This window comes from Malus domestica, chromosome 13 (assembly GCF_042453785.1).
Source record: "Malus domestica chromosome 13, GDT2T_hap1".
Classification (NCBI taxonomy): Eukaryota; Viridiplantae; Streptophyta; class Magnoliopsida; order Rosales; family Rosaceae; genus Malus; species Malus domestica.
The window spans coordinates 14,119,594-14,136,056 of record NC_091673.1 but is presented as its reverse complement, the minus strand read 5'-3'; the positions used below and the strand labels follow the sequence as shown (position 1 = coordinate 14,136,056).

Here is a 16,463-nt window from a genome sequence, read left to right as displayed (position 1 = left end):
TAACTATACCGATAGTGCCCCTAACTTAGTAATTACCACCTACCCAATCTGTTAGGTGTCCCCAACTTAGTAATTACTGCCCAATCCGTTATGTGTGAAGTTTTATCACAAAAAACTTCGATATTAGTTAGAGTGGGGTAATCATATTTAAAGTCCTTATTTGTGACTTCCCCCACTGATGTGGGATAGCCAACAATTACCAGTCAGCTCTTGTTTCCAACTATGATCATTTCACCTTAGAAATCTAGCTCAAACTGCCAAGGTTTGTTTTCTCCCAAACTGTCATTTCATTCCACCATGCCCAGAAAAGTCACTTAAGTTTTATAGAGATATTCTATTTGAAACTGAGTCCATAGTCATTAAACCCATCGAAAACAAAAACAATGCCAATAAAGTTCTCTACCATTCCCAATGGGGAGGTCATCCACTTTCTTTTGAAACACTTGAATCAAATATCCGATGCAGTTATTATGAATTTATGATTTTATTGATGCATGGCATAATATCTTCCTACACCAAACAGAAGATTTTAGTCACTCAGTAGGTTCCAAAGCCAATTCCCAACTTTGTTCAAATATTGGTGGGATAAGCATGGCATGGACCATCCATTGATCTATTTTCTGAAAGTTTCAAAAAATCAGTAAGGGCTTGTTTGGTATTCTATTTGAAATTTTTTATCATTTCTCAAAACATTTCTTGAAAACAATTTTCTGTAAGACTCAAAAACTTGATTGGTTTGCAATTTAAAAATTTTAAATGTTACGACTTAAACTAGACAAAGAGATCAGAAAAGAGGGGATCGTAGGAGAGGGAGAAATAGGAGAGAGGAGGAAAGAAAGTAAGAGATGATTGAAGGAAAGAGAAAAAAAGAGAGAGGATCGGACGAGATAGAGAAGAAGATGAGTGAGAGAAATAACCGAGAAAATGAAGAGAACGGATTGAAAGAGAGACGAAAAAGGTAAAAAAAAAAGGAGAGAGAATGAAGAAAAAAGAGAGAGATAGATTTGGAGTGAGAGGGGATGAGGGAGAAAAGAAATGAGTGAGTTTAAAATTAAAAACTCTAAAAACTCACTTTTATGTTTTTAGATAATAGACTATATTTTTTTGTTAGTCTTAAGTTCATTTTTTGAAAATAGTCCTACCAAACAAGTTTATAAAGTCTAAAACTTGAAAATTGTTTTTGAGTTTAAAAAGTTGGATTCAAGTAGAGTACCAAACCGATTCTAAACTTTTTTTTTTTTTCAATTTACAAAGTCAAGAAAGAAGAAACAAATTTTCCCAATCTTTTACTTTTTGTTGCAAAATATAAGGTCCCCTAGATTCCCAAATTGTACTATAATGCCAATTGGGAAGAAAGTGATGTGTTCCGCCGAATGAATCACAGTCAAATGGTGGGATAACTTCAAACATTACAAATGGTGGGATAACTTCAAACATTACAGGATAATTGAACAAGTTAACAATGAATTCCCTATAGTTACACCTCTCCAATAAAGGTTTGCTACTTCAGAAGTGTCACATCCCGGCCCGGGGCGAATCACATCCCGGGCCAGCTCCACCACTGTAGCACGATATTGTCCGCTTTGGGCTTACCATTCTCTCACGGTTTTGTTTTTAGGAACTCATGAGCAACTTCCCAGTGGGTCACCCATCCTGGAAGTGCTCTGGCCTCCTTCTCGCTTAACTTCGGAGTTCCTACGGAACCTGAAGCCAGTGAGCTCCCAAAAAGCCTCGTGCTAGGTAGGGATGAGAATATACATTTAAGGATCACTCCCCTAGGCGATGTGGGACGTTACAAGAAGCCTCTACTTCTTCCATCACAATCAATGGAAAATCAAGGTAAAAACCAAAGAAATAGCCTGACAGATAATACTCCAAGGGTGCGTTTGTTGCACCGGACTGCCTCGGACTGGACTAACTGACCAGACTAAGCTGGACTAGCTTAGTGAAGCGTTTGGTGCAGTGTTGGACTAAGTTATAGACTAAATTATTTTTTGAATAAAATATTTTGTCATTTTTTTTAATTCTTTCTCTGCACGCTCTCTACCTTCTTCTTTTTTTCTCTCTTTTTCTTTCCAGAGGCTTCTGGTCTCTTATTTTTCTCTTCCTTCTGAATCTTAAATCTTTCTTTGCCTGCTATCCCCGCAGGTGCTTCTAGTCCCTTACTTCAAATTCCTATTTTTTTTCCTAATTTTTTCCATCCCTCTCCCTCTTTTTCTCCCCTCTCCAGCTTTGCCTTCTCGATCTCAAACCAGATTCCAAATTCTTAATGTTGCTATGATTCTCCTGCACCTAAGCTTCCAAGCTGGACATCAATTGGCAAATCAGAATCAGAGCAAGCTCATGTGCAACAAACGCAAGACCCACCTCTTCGGTCAAATCGAGCGAGCTCCAAGTCTCAGGAATTGAGGGCTTCGGCTATTCGAATAGGAAGAACCATATAACGTTGAGGATCCAGAGAAGATGAGCTTGCTGATTTGGACGACGAGGGAGGCTCTAGATTCTTCAACGATTGGGAGGGACAGGAAGAAATATATGAGATTGTGGGCGATGAGAGGCGATGAGGAGGAAAAGGTGAGGGAGGAGGCCATCGACGACACTCTCTCGCAGGATGAGCGAGGATCTCTCTAGTAGGAGCGCATGAGGTCTTACGAATCCGGGCGTTTTTTGGGTGCTTCACTAGGAACTCCTAGCGAGGGGTTTAATCCGTGCGAGTCGGATCTAATCCTTGTCCATACCAAACATCAGACTATAGTGTAGTCTAGTCCAATCCCACCTAAGAAGATCAAACAAACACCCCCCAAGTTTCCTAAATGGGGCAAAGAAGACGAAGAAGAACAACAAACTTCTTGGCAAGCCTCATCTTCCAGTCAAAAGGTTGGTTCTCCTACTCAGAAGTTAAGATGGGCATATTATCAAGATTCTAAAGATCCATATGATCTTAATGAAGACAAGGAATTTTGAAGACAATTATTCTCGGTCGCTATTCATCTAGGACAAAAAATGTCAAATAGTGTTCTAACAAGTTACTATTTATCTACAGTGATGTCGTTTGCAGAATTATTACACATCTAAAATTAACAGTAAAAGTTAATTATTCGGACAAGCCTCTATTCACGCGTGCTCCAACAATCACTCTTTCAATAACTCAAGCTCCAGCCTATAAATACAAGGCTCGAAAGCCTTAGACATAACGTTTTTTAATTTCAAGATTTATTTTCTCAATTTCAGAGAAATTAGTACAATTACTATGATTTATTTCGGTTTATTTTCTTGCAACTCTTCAATAAAATCTTTTAGTCAAGGTTTCTGTAAGTTCATTTTGAATAAATAAAAAGTTATAATTTCAATATCGCATTATTCTATTGTATTACTTTGCATCAATTATATTATATTACTTTGCATTAGTGTGTGTGTGTATGTATTATTCTATCTCAATTGAGAGATGGCCCTTAACAATGGAGGAGGTTTTTACATTTTAATATTCATTGCGGGGTGGTAGGGTGCATGGCAATTTGATCGATTTTAGACAGATTGTATGTCATCATACGCCTCGAGCACCCAATTACATTTAAAGGTAGTATAGGAAGCATGAATCAAGCTGCCATCATTGATATATCAAGCAAGACATCCCCTTAATTTCTGCCAAAACCTTTAAACATAAACCCCATACACAATTTTAATGGTTAAGTTGGAGATAATAATATCGTTTTATGGTGGCCATAGGTCGAGCCTCTTCTCCAGACAAGTGAGTGGTACATATATATCATGGATGATGGTTATGATTGTAAATTTAAAGTCATCTTATATCATATGTATGTAGGGAACAAAGACAATACGTGACCCATGATGGAGTTAGACTTCCAATTATTATCCATTTGATCCATAGGGTTTTAAATAATAGGGTATGTCATAATTATTTTCATGTGAATATTGTTAAAAATTATGGATCGAATGATGTATCCTACACCGGATGAGAAAAATGTATCCAACATTGGATCAATTATCAAGTGATATATTTCTTTGATGAATTCTATTTAGACTTTCAGAAAGGCAAGTTAAAGTGGGATTAATCAGTATCTGTTGCAAATAATACTTTATCGCAGTTGCGAAAAGTAATAATACCTATTCACTCTAGTGCGGGTTCGAATGACATTCCTCTAAGGCTTAAACATAAGTCAACTGAACTATTAAGTTAGTGAATACCATTGCAAGATAAAGATTAAGATCCTCTAAAGATCTTAGCTTCCAACATATCAAACTTTAATCTAGAAATTATTACATTTAGAAAATTGTAGAGGTCAACTTGTAGGATCCCAATACAATTAAGAATATATTTATACTCTAATTAGTTTTCAAGGGTAGCTTAATTAAAGTGAGAATACAAAGTCAAGGCCACATATAAAAGCAACAACAGTTGCTGGTGTTCATATAACTCATGCTCCATAAGCTTAAGCATAAGGGTGTCACTTAAATTTCTACTAATAGATACCTATTATTATTAAACATTATTAAAATTAGCCAATCCACGTCTAGTCTTCCGGATGATCGCAAATTAATCGATTCCATTAATGTTGAAAATGAAATAAAATACTGCTTATCATAGAAAATGGGGGACAATGATGGCTCCATCTGCACGGGGAAATATGATCCACTTTGCAATATTTTGTCCACAATTGGTAATGATCATTTTAGGTAATTAGCTAAAATGATCAATTTTATACGTTTGATTGCTTAAATGGTTGAATCAAGTATCGACGATAGATGGATTATATACCAACAACATGCTAAAAACAGATCATTGCTTAATAATCAAACGTTAAAAGTGGATCATTTAGTCTAAAGCTCTTTTTTAAATTCTAATTACTGAAATGATCAATTTTTAGTATGTTATCAGTTTCTGATCGTTATATTGTCAAATTTCTATTGATGTGTTGCTCATGTATAATTTTGATCAATTCAGCAGTCGGGTTCTAAATGAGATCATTTGAGCCAAAAGCTCATGTTTTGTAGCTAAAACTGCGTGCTAAGATAATGTATACACCTAAACCCTAGATAGTTGGAAATTTAAACAAAATTAAGAAAACTCAAAGTCAATACATGGGTTGTGGGTTTCTCCATCTCCATTCATTTTTTATATACTTCTGTTTTCAACTTTTTTAGGACAATTAGCAGGAAATAATTAGTGTTTGTTATGTTGTCGTTGTATCATCGTTTCGTAGTTGTTATGTCGTCATTGAGTCAACAATGTTGTCGTTACTAAAAATTGATCATTCCTACTCATTACCCCGTTTTATGTCAAGAATCAGGTTTGAAAATTCTAGCAGAACAAGTATGGTGCATGCATGTGTGTATGAATGTGAATCGGAAAACTTGGACGTTTTGAAGATGCATAAGATCTGCGCAGAATTGTCAACCACCTTTACAAAGTATATATTGTGTTAACATGGGCTTGTATAATTTATATAAGGTGCAAGTTCCAAAAGATACATGTCAGTATCATGTTACTCACACAAAAAAAAAAACAATTTTGGATATATATTCTTTACCTCCTTGATGTTTAATAATTTGTGAATATAATTGTGAACATAAATTTGGTTAAGAACATTCGCTCAAGCACACGCACGTAGTTTACAACCTGAATCTAAAAACTAAAAGTTTAATCCATGGAAGATGAATCAATTTCACTTAAGAAGATCGTCTAGGTTGCAAGAGTGAACCTCACACTGATGTCTTAATTTCCACTACAGGATGTATAATAGGTTGATTTTGAATAATAACGAAAGAGAAGATCATTTTAATGGATTAGAACTTAAAAGGGTTGTGTTGCTGGTGATTGAAGTAGAAGATGATTATGCTTCAATAGCAGCCAGGTTCGCGGAGCGAAGATGCCTCCAGATAAAATATAACATTCTTCGAGTATCATGTAGGAATTGCATACGGAAATGCTAAAAGTGCTTTATGACAACCAAAAGCACTCTCGCCTGCATTTGACAGAAAACAAAAAAGTGCTTCGGGATCATAGAAAGGCTTTATGGAAAAGTACATACCAAATGCTTCTTCAAGAAGCACTTCCAGTTGATGTACTAAGGATATTCAAAGTCCCATTACTCCAAATCTCTCTTATGGCCCGTTTTTATTAGTCTTTGATCATCTCGTGGCTCCTGCTTCATGCCATGCTATATCATGCTGACGGTCACATGCCACAACTCCTGACTGCAGATTACTGTGGAACCCAAATTTGATCGATGATCATAGCGCGCTTGGGCGACTGACCTTAGCGAAGTTCTAAGACTACTCACACCGTGCCCCAAAAGAGGAACAAAATTAAGTCATCCATTCCATTCTTAGGGAGCCAGTTTGATTGTTGAATTTGAAAGGAAGTTGGAAGAACTAGAGCTTCGGTTGGGCCGCAACCTACAGAAATTGTAATACAACATAATCTAGTGGCCCAAAAAGTTGGAACAGCTAGCTAAAGAAAATAAACCTACAACAGGAAGTTCTTACTGGCTTACTCAGTTTCTTAACCAATCTATGCACAGAAAATCTTGCAAAAATATACCGTCCAAGTTCTAACATCGAATATCAGTGTAGGTACAAGATTCTCACTTACCCTCTCTGTTTTACACATGCGACCCCTATAAGAGATTGAACACCAGGACACCTACTGCAGAAAGAAGTGAAGCTTCTAAGCGCAGTTTAGCAAACAAACCATTAATGAAATCGTTCACAAAAGGTGCCTCATCCAAACCAAGGAAGTTTTGAGGTATACTCAACATTTACTGATGCTTTACATCACTAAACAAGTAAATATGGTCCAAGACTTGTAGTAGCCTAAACAAGAACACTCGAACATCTTAGACCTTCTCACTAAACTTTGAGGATATGTATAGTTATATGTACCCCTACATAATGTTTGTTGAGGTCCTTGAGGTCCACAAACTCACTTGATTTAGGAAGTCGGGCCACACATCCCCAAAACAATCAGGGAAACCTAAATGTTCTTAGAATCCTAACATCAACGAACACGAAATTCAAGCTCATTCACTATTGAACCAAAATCAAACAACTAATTATCCAAATCCAAATGAATTATCATCTGTTGGATCATAACCAAATTACCATTAGTTCTTGAGCAATGAAGACTAAGACGACACGCGTATCCTCAACAAATACAACACAAAATCAGCTGAAAGTAACATAACAATTTGCAGAATGGAGGAAATTGTTCTTGCAGAGGAATCATTGATGAATGCTATGTACAAGCAATCAAGCCAGAGCGTCCGAATAATCCAATTCATCGCCTTTTTGGGTTTAAGTTAAATTAAAAGTGTAACAAAATTCAAAATAAGAGGCAATCACTAATCCAATGCACCAAAAAAACCCAAAATACTATATATATAATCATACTCAGTAAAATTCTATATATATTCCGAAACCGATACATATCCAGCATTGCAGTTGTGCAAACTTTTCTAACATTTAGTAGTGTCAGGAAGAAGTATTTCACTCCCTAAACACATTAATTCAACATAATTTAACCGATTCATTCGAAATGTGACCAGATTTGAACAGACCCACTGAAACCTCAGTCTTACAAAGCAGTAAATTTTGGAAAAATCAAGGGATTTCACGAAACCTGGCGGAGCAGCAGCCTCCGGGTCGTGGCCAACCCGACATTCTTCGCGGCCCTATCGTAGCGGGCACCCGAATCCGACTCGTCGTGGTACCAACCGACCGATTTCTGAGCTTCCAGAACAATCTGCGATATACCTGAACAGAATTCGGCCCCAAAATCACAAATTTCAGAAAAAATTCGCACCCAGAAACAAAAAAAATTAAAAAATTGGGAAGTGAGAGGAATGCTACCTTGCTTAACGGTCTGTTTGTTTTGGCGGATCTCGTGGATGGTGGCGGAGATTTTCCAGTAGAGAGGGCGGCCGACGTAGAAGAGGACGAGAACGACCAGAGCCACGAATACTATGCGGAAGGTGATCCTTGCGGCGGGCGACGCCATTTTCGTCTGCTTTTCGTGTTCTCGATTGCTTGGGTGCTTTGGCTATGTCAGTTGGCGTTGGCGAGGAAAATAGATTTTGTTGTTTGGTGGTGTGTGCGTAAGGAGGTGGGAGGTTCCGAGTCGCTCAATGGTTACGTTGATCACTACCAAGTCTCAATGGTTGGGGCGAATTTTAAATTCGTTTTTCAGATTAAGTTTAATTTTTCTTGCGTGTGAATCACACGATAATGGTCAGAAAGGTTAAAATGTCTTTATGAGTTTCTTTGGCCCCCAAAACATTGAAATGCAGTCACGAAGCCACCCGCTGATCTCTTTTTTAAGAAAAAAAAAATACTAAGTTACGTTATTCCACACTTGGACTGCTCTCAAAAACATCATTTTCATTACCTTAAAAGATAGACAGGATGTAGTAGTGGTTTTTACATCATAAATTGTATCTCTCCATGCAGATGGAATGAGGATTCTCTCCGGATCCTCTTTGTGAGAATCTCGAAGATCCTCAAATCGTATCCATTCATCGTACATCGTATGATCAGAAGTCATTTAAATTCTTTTATTTAAAATTAAATATGAATAGTACTTAACAAAAAATAACCGCACGATGTACAATAAACGAACACAATTTGAGGATCTCCGGGATCCTCACAAAGAGAATCCGGAGAGGATCCTCATTCATGCAAAGCTCTTACAAGATAAAAAGGGAACGACCTCAGGCCAATAAGGCTTTCTGCTTTGCAAAAGTTGGGCGGGGAACGTGTAAGTTGTTAAGTTGTTTACTGCAAAAAGATTACATTTTCAGTATGGTAATGAATTACAACATGCCTCATCGATTATAAAAACCAACAATTGGAATGAATGTTTGAAATACATTATTTGAACAAGAGTGAAACGTTTAAACAATAATTCGATTTTAAATACATAAAATTACATATTTTACATGTGGACAGCTATTACAAAGCTGCCAGGAACCAATATAAAGTTTATAATTTCTCTGTAATTACTGCAAAAGTTCTTTAAAAAAATGCAGTATAACTTCACAGAACGTATGAAAATCATGAACCAATTTAATACCAAATCATCTTGTGAAGCGCAAAACAACGAGCCTTCTTCAATAGAAGCCTCTCCTCCGGCGTATTTTCGGCCTCACGAGGGTGGGAACTTGGTCATCACCAGGAAATTCCCATCGGGCGACGGTCCCGTCCCAAGACGAGCTGACCAAAATGGGATACAGAGGATGCCAACTACAGTCTCTCACAGGTCCTTCATGATGATCTAGTTTCGCAACTTGAGCTCCGGTTACCTTTATAGAAACAAACAAATTACTAGAGATCGAATATCACGTTCTCAAGATATAGCAGTTTGAAGCGAGCAGGATGGCCTGTTTTACTGGCCTTTGTAGTAATAACAAGCCTACAGGCTAAAGTAACAGGAGTGTTAATTTCATGAAGGACTGCCAACCATGATTCTTGCTCTCCTACAAGGAACTCTCGTACCATCATTTACTTTTCAAATCATCTTTTTTTTTCCTAACTAGTCTGAAAACGAACCAATTATGTATCAACATCCTTTTTACGGTTCGTAGAAATGCACATGAAATTTTATACCTAGAAATGAACATGAAAACAGATGGCAGGTGAATTCCCTTTACATTTTCCTTAACAGAATGACACGAGAAGAACATGATCTTGGTGATGAGAAACATTAAAGGCCAGTTACTTACCAGATCATATATATAGACGGAATGATCACTTGAGCCAGTGTAGATGTACTTTTGTCCAGTACTGCAATGAGCAGAATAGAAAGTTAGAAACATCATCTGATACTCCTAAACAACCGTGTGTCAACACAGCCAACTGATTATATGATATCATCAGATGAAACCAGAAGCCTTAGATCCAAAACAATAGCCAATAAGATTGTGGAAAATACATGTACTCCAGCATCTTTGAATTCGCACAAAGTTATTACGACAAATTCCACATACAGGATTAGAATAAAGAAATAAAAATTACCTATATGCTGGAGAAAAGTAACAGCGAATTAAAGTGCGCAGGACTGCATGGCCTCTATATGTAGCCAATGACTGATCATTTGGATGTTTCAGAGTTCTTGCATGAGCTGGGTACTCCATCCATCTGTAATCCCAGTCACGATCTGTAAGCCTTGGGCTGCTGGTTGGAAAGTTGAAAATCAGAGACCACAAAAATATTACATTTAACCAAGAAAGGGTCTAGACTCTGGACTTTAGGCCATGAGCCACAGTATCTAAATAACAAAAGTTATTCAACAAGAATGTGATTCCGTGCAGAGACAAGCACAAGCAGACAGGTTCAAATTAACTTAAGACCCTCTAATAATAGAAGCTGTTGTACTCGCTTGATCTCACAAAGCTGCTTTAATATGACAAAACAATATGATAAATGGTTCACTAAAAACAAGAAATATTCCAAAATCAATTATAGTACTATTCACAAATAGCCCTCCGTTCCGCTACTATATGTTCCCCGGTCTTTTAGACCATATAAACTTGAAGCATTAAACATCAATTTAACCACATTATTCTTAGCCCAAATACAACAAAACTATTTTCCACACTTTAGAATATTATAGAGTCAAAATAATTGGAGGACAATATACTAAAATTAAGTTGACTTATCTCATGCTGACAGCAGTAAATTTCATATTTCTACAGCACCAAACAGAAAGCCAATAAGTTAAAATGAGCAGAAAAGGGAAACAAGTAATACAGACGTACTACATGGCTCTAGAGGACATCTTTCTTATATCCCAGAGTTTGGTTGTCTGGTCCTTCCCGTTTGATATTAAGTAACGCCCATCTCCCCGGCTATCAATAAATGTAACACCTTCAAGATGTCCCATCAGGACCCCAGATGCTTGTCCGTACGTCATTAAGCAGCGTCTGTCCCACACCTGTGCAAGAAAATAGAAACGCCTAAACTTCATGGGGACTTCATGGCTCAATAGTAAAGAACATATTAAGCACTTAACCCCACACCCATGAGAGAGATAATGACAACATAAAAAGGAAAAGCATCCCATTAGTTAAACAACACTTATGCACCAAATTTAGGATTTGAGGCTGGAATATTGAATCTCAAGATTTGAGCAACTCTAGCAAAGAACATGTTGTGAAAACGTAACAGCATTTAAGAGTGACAGTTCAACGACTACAATAAGGAAAGCCAGAGTTCAAAAAAAATGAAAAAAAAGAGTGCCATACAATGAAGCAATCATGGTTTCTACATCTTATACCATATAAAGACCAGAGATGAACCCTACCTTACAGAGGTTGTCGTCACTGCCAGAATATATGAGATGGCCGGTCTCATCAGCAAAGCACACAGTGTTTACATCAGACTGCAACAAACAATGAACAAAATAATCAAATGATGCTTTTAAGTGCCATCCAGAGTCTCCAGGGAAGGAACTAGTATGGGAGAGACTGTGTCTTTAAAATTAAAAGTAAATGAAAAATTTCTTCAAAACCACCATCAAGAAGTAATTCGAGTATATTATATTGTTAGATCATTTGCCTGGTGAGCTGGTATTCGGAGGCTAACTTTATTTGCTTGGAGATCATAAACATATATTGAAGCATCACTACTTGCAGCAACAAGCTCTCGCCCATCAGTTGAAAATTTAACTGAGAAAATTCCAAATTCATCCTCATCGCCTTCAATAGAAAAATCCAGACCTTCATGAACTTCCTGAATTAAAAGAAAGTTTTTTATGCTAAAAAAAAGACTAGTAAGAACTAGAAAGTGACTCTTTGTAGCACACAATCATCATAGCAAAGAAACCGACTATTAAACGTGAATAATCAATTGATTAAAAAAATTGTACCCTCCAAAAAGTACAAATTCATGTTATAATGAGCATTATAGGGTGAGCTGTAACATCTGAAGTCATCAATATGCCATAATAGATTATCCAAGAAAAACAATAATTTGGAAATGTAAACATCGTCAAATTGGATTACTTTCTTTTCCTTTACCAGAAGATCTCCACTTCGAGATTCAACAGATGGTAGCATATACTACAATTCAGATACCATCACCTTTAACAGATCATCCAAGACAAGTACCCCTAGCCAATTTCAGATAAACATCTTACAGATCTTGTGATCTGGTAACATTGATAAAGATATCTACTTTACAAGATGATAACAAAGATTCATACAAGATTATGCTGTAAAACATTATCGGTTAGATAAAAAAGATTCCCCAGGAACATTGTTGATTTGGTAACCTACTTTACAAGATGACAACAAAGATTCATACAAGATTATGCTGAAAAAAATCATCGGTTAGTTAAAAAAGAATCCCCAGGGACATTATTGATTACCAAATCTGTAGATGAACCAATTAAACTAGTAAGCGATTCATATGAAACTCAAAGCTAGTAGCACTATAAGGACCACTAGTTTCACATACCATAACATTTGCAACTGACACTGTCGTCGAAGATCCCACATTCACAATATTGACAACCGGTGTCATGCTAGCATAAACCTGTAATTTTATCAACTTAGAAGTGTGACTAATTAAGTTAAGAGACTCAGAAAAAAGTTAAATCACTACAAAAGATGACAATTATACATGATGCTCCATCGGCAAAAACAGGCATTAAAACAAACATGGGTTCAGAAAGGACCATGCAGTATTTACACTTTTGCATATATCATAAAGGAAGAATAAGTTCAGATTGTAAAGTCGTAGTTATATAGACAAGCTCCTTCTTATTCAACAAACCAAACATCATAAACTCACAAGATAACGTTGGTCCGGTGATAGAGATGTATCGGTAATAGTCCATCTCAAGGTTTTGGTCAGGATATCCTTCTGAACCTTCCATCCCTTTTCAACATTATATATTCTAATATGGCCTCCCTGTTTCATTAAAAAAAGAAGAAAATTAAGATTGCAAAACTGCAGTTGTGTGCATGAGTACTGGGAAATTGATTTTTAAGTAGAACAATTCAAAATCACAACAAGAAAAATGAATTATAACATCAAGCTAATAAATTACAATACCTGAAATCCAGCAACAAAAGCCAAACCATCATTCGAAAATTGAGAAACATAAGCAGGACTTCTGGACTGGTCCACCCCCCAAGGACCATTTATGGGCAGATACCGGCTCAAAACATGGCAACAATCTGCCAACGAGAATCTTCCCCGCCCTGAATAATTACTTTCACGGCCGGCCAGCATTTTCATCGTTGAAACCGGTAACCTCGACTTCCCAGCCATATCCCCGCTCAAAAGTCGGTGGGGTCTTGATCTATGCTTAGTGAGTTGAGCAATTTCATGATCAAAATCATTGGATACTTCATCAGGTCCTTTACTTGAACCGGAACCTTCAGCAGAATTTCCGCTATCACAGGCGCTATTATCTCTACCAAACCTCGCTCTGTAACTCATTTTTTTTCTAAATTTAACCCAAAACCCACTACTCAATGGACCTTTATAACAAATTATCAACGTAATTTAGTTCTGATCATGGTTAAACCTGCACAGTAAAAGTGTATAATTCAGCGCTCAGACCGTAAAAGTCCCTAAACTTCAAACCTGAACCATCTTACTCACAGTTCACAGTTCACGCACAGTAAAAACACAGCTCAAATCAATTAGAAAATTAAACCAAACCCAGTAAAACCCAATTCAAATTCATCAAAACCCAAACAATATTCAAACAAAAGATTCGAACTTTGAGTTCCCATTCAACATTTGTAGGCAAAGGATTACAAATTTCACCGTTGAAGGATAACCAGAGCTACAGTGACTTACCTGGCGAATCGAGCTTCGATCTCTACGAATTGGAGGAGAGGAGAAAGGACGTGCGAGTTTCAACTGAGCCCGAGAGTGGAACGATCGCCGCCATGAATGGGTTTTGTGTGGAAGGATGCACCCGGCATTTTCTGATAAGATGACACGACATCAAAACGACACGAAAATAACGAGTTTCGGGTCAATACGATAATTTATCGGATCATTATCGGGTGACTCGTTAAGAACCCGTTAATAACGGATTCTTAACGGGTATACACACAAGTCACACATGGGTAACCCATTTCGACCCGTTAAGAAAAAAATTATTTTGATAATTTTAAAGTTTAATTACTAAAAGATTTATTATAAAATACAATAGCCATATTAATATATACAATATATTCTATATTAAATATATAGTTTTATTCTATATAAGTTTAAAAAAAAAAAGTTTTAGTCATTATTTATTTTTATTATGAGAGTTCCTTATTATCATTACTAGGATAAATTTTACTTAACATGTTATTGTCCAAAATTAAAATAAACAAATATAGTATTTGTATAGGTAAAGATTAAGAAGATATACATACAAGTATGAAAAATGTGAAAGAATATATAAACACTCGTAATTCATCATTATTCATCTACGAGTAGATAATGGTTACACTTACATTATTGTTTATATTTTTAAAATCCTCCAAACCTTCATGAATAATGTTTTTTATTTAAGGGCAAAATTAATAAAATTAATAATAATTATTGTAGAAGTGTAAAAAATATAAAAAAAAATATACAATCACTCACAGTGACACACCTTACAACTTTCATGGAGAGGTCAACTTCGAAATCCAACACTATAATTCATAAACCGTAAATTTATATTTAACCGTCGATTGTCATTTACGCTTTATTCTTCTTCCTGAATTTCATTTTAAAATTTTCTTTTTTGAAAACATGATTATCTAGCGGATGTAAGGAGATGAAAGGTTCAGATCTTTGATATCAAGTTTTGATATTTACGGTTAACTGAAATATGAGTCGATGTCATATAGTTTGTAAAAACTTTATAAACATCAAGCAATATTTTCACTAACCGTAAAACTCTGAATATAATATCAACGATCCAAACCGTTCATCTTCTTGCATCCTTTAATAGCTCAAGTTTTCAAAAAACAAAATCTGAAAAAAAACAAAATTTGATAAGAACAATGAAACATAAATGTAAACAACAATCAACGGTTAATTTTTTATCTATGATTTATATGATTATAGTGACGAATTTCGAAGTTAAGCTCTTCATGAAAGTTGTAAAGTTTGTCATTACGAGCGTTTGTACATATTTTCTATATTTTTTAACACTTCTACATTAATTAAAAAACTATTAAAGACTTTAGGTAAGTGAAAATATACTTAAAAGAAAAATGTGTTTTTATGTTTTGGATGTGATAATATGGTATGTATATACTTATTTAGTATTATGATTTTCATTTGATCATTTATTGGTTTAAAATATATTTTCTTTAACGGGTAACGGGTCGGGTCATATTACCTGTTAATATTATCGGGTCGATTTCGGGTCGGGTCATTTTACCCATTTATTTTAACGGGTGTTACACGACACGACCCGTTAAGATATCGGGTATGACACGAAAACGACACGAACACGAAAAACACGACACGTATGCCAGGTCTAGGAGAGGTCGTTAAGGTGTAGGGGCGAGAAGAGAATGCTTTGAATGATGATATATTCTTCTCTATATGAGGAACTAATAGGTGTACAACCCTAATATAAAATGAAAGAAAACTAATTACAAGTGATTACATGGGATTACATATCAATTAGGGATCCTACCTAAAATACAAAAGTCAACACTCCCCCTCAAGTTGGTGCATATATGTTGCTCATGCCCAACTTGTGTAATAAACTTGAAAACTTGGGAGTCGAAACAGCTTTTGTAAGGATATCTGCCAACTGATCTTTTGTTCTTATCGCCGGTACTTCAATTATTTTCCCTTCCAATTTTTCTTTGATGAAGAACCGATCAACTTCAACATGCTTTGTTCTATCATGTTGTACCGGATTATGTGCAATGTCACGAGCAGCTTTATTATCACAAAATAATTTCATGGGATGATCATGTTGTATACCCAAATCACTTAATAGAAGCTTAAGCCACAAAATTTCACAAATCCCCAAAGTCATACCTCTGTATTCTGCTTCTGCACTGGAACAGGCAACCACATTCTGTTTCTTACTTCTCCATGTAACCAAGTTACCCCCAACAAACGTAAAGTAACCTGATGTTGAGCGTCTATCATCAATGGAACATGCCCAGTCTGCATCAGTATAATCTTCAACACTAAAGTGATTATTCTTCTTAAACAAAATTTCTTTGCCCAGACTTCCCTTCAAATATCGCAATATTCTCATCACGACATTCATATGTTGTTCTCCGGGATCACGCATGTATTGACTCACTACACTCATGGTATAAGCAAGGTCCGGTCTTGTGTGTGCTAAATACATCAAACGGCCTACTAACCTTTGGTATCTTTGTCAACTGGTACTGGATTAGGATCAACACTAAGCTTCAATCCTTCTTCTAATGGTGTAGCTACTGGCTGACAAGCTAACATGCCAGTTTCGTGCAACA

The 16,463-nt window shown here is 36.2% G+C and overlaps 2 protein-coding genes and 1 long non-coding RNA gene across 7 annotated transcripts; all 3 read right to left on the bottom strand.

The window, feature by feature from the left end:
• Nucleotides 1-5,805: 5,805 nt before the first annotated feature.
• Nucleotides 5,806-6,739, bottom strand: LOC139190323 (uncharacterized). The gene is made up of 2 exons (XR_011574469.1): nucleotides 6,614-6,739; nucleotides 5,806-6,417 (listed from the first exon to the last, which is right to left on the bottom strand). It is a non-coding gene; the product is annotated as an uncharacterized lncRNA (long non-coding RNA).
• Nucleotides 6,740-7,381: 642 nt separating this feature from the next.
• Nucleotides 7,382-8,369, bottom strand: LOC103453011 (uncharacterized). Its single transcript, XM_008392543.3, has 2 exons — nucleotides 7,870-8,369; nucleotides 7,382-7,773 (listed from the first exon to the last, which is right to left on the bottom strand). The coding sequence occupies exons 1-2, from the start codon at nucleotides 8,015-8,017 to the stop codon at nucleotides 7,631-7,633; spliced, it is 291 nt and encodes a 96-aa protein (XP_008390765.1). The 5' UTR covers nucleotides 8,018-8,369; the 3' UTR covers nucleotides 7,382-7,630.
• A 494-nt stretch (nucleotides 8,370-8,863) lies between these two features.
• On the bottom strand, nucleotides 8,864-13,995 carry LOC114820471 (LEC14B homolog). Of its 5 annotated transcripts, none has more exons than XM_029091139.2 (10): nucleotides 13,828-13,995; nucleotides 13,072-13,549; nucleotides 12,808-12,927; nucleotides 12,472-12,549; nucleotides 11,572-11,745; nucleotides 11,318-11,395; nucleotides 10,773-10,948; nucleotides 10,030-10,188; nucleotides 9,738-9,798; nucleotides 8,864-9,317 (listed from the first exon to the last, which is right to left on the bottom strand). In XM_029091139.2, the coding sequence occupies exons 2-10, from the start codon at nucleotides 13,459-13,461 to the stop codon at nucleotides 9,126-9,128; spliced, it is 1,428 nt and encodes a 475-aa protein (XP_028946972.2). In that variant the 5' UTR covers nucleotides 13,462-13,549; nucleotides 13,828-13,995; the 3' UTR covers nucleotides 8,864-9,125. The 5 variants fall into 5 exon arrangements, with proteins under 5 accessions (XP_028946972.2, XP_028946973.2, XP_028946974.2 ...); XM_029091140.2 differs by having other exon boundaries at nucleotides 10,030-10,185; XM_029091141.2 differs by having other exon boundaries at nucleotides 10,776-10,948.
• Between the last annotated feature and the right edge of the window lie 2,468 nt (nucleotides 13,996-16,463).

Coding starts and splice junctions, on each gene's coding strand:
- LOC103453011 (XM_008392543.3), bottom strand. CDS start 8,017: ATGGCGTCGCCCGCCGCAAGGATCACCTTCCGCATAGTATTCGTGGCT. Junction 7,774..7,869: donor CAAACAGACCGTTAAGCAAG/GTAGCATTCCTC, acceptor AATTCTGTTCAG/GTATATCGCAGATTGTTCTG.
- LOC114820471 (XM_029091139.2), bottom strand. CDS start 13,461: ATGAGTTACAGAGCGAGGTTTGGTAGAGATAATAGCGCCTGTGATAGC. Junction 12,550..12,807: donor CACCGGACCAACGTTATCTT/GTGAGTTTATGA, acceptor ATAAAATTACAG/GTTTATGCTAGCATGACACC. Junction 11,396..11,571: donor TCCGAATACCAGCTCACCAG/GCAAATGATCTA, acceptor TGTTTGTTGCAG/TCTGATGTAAACACTGTGTG.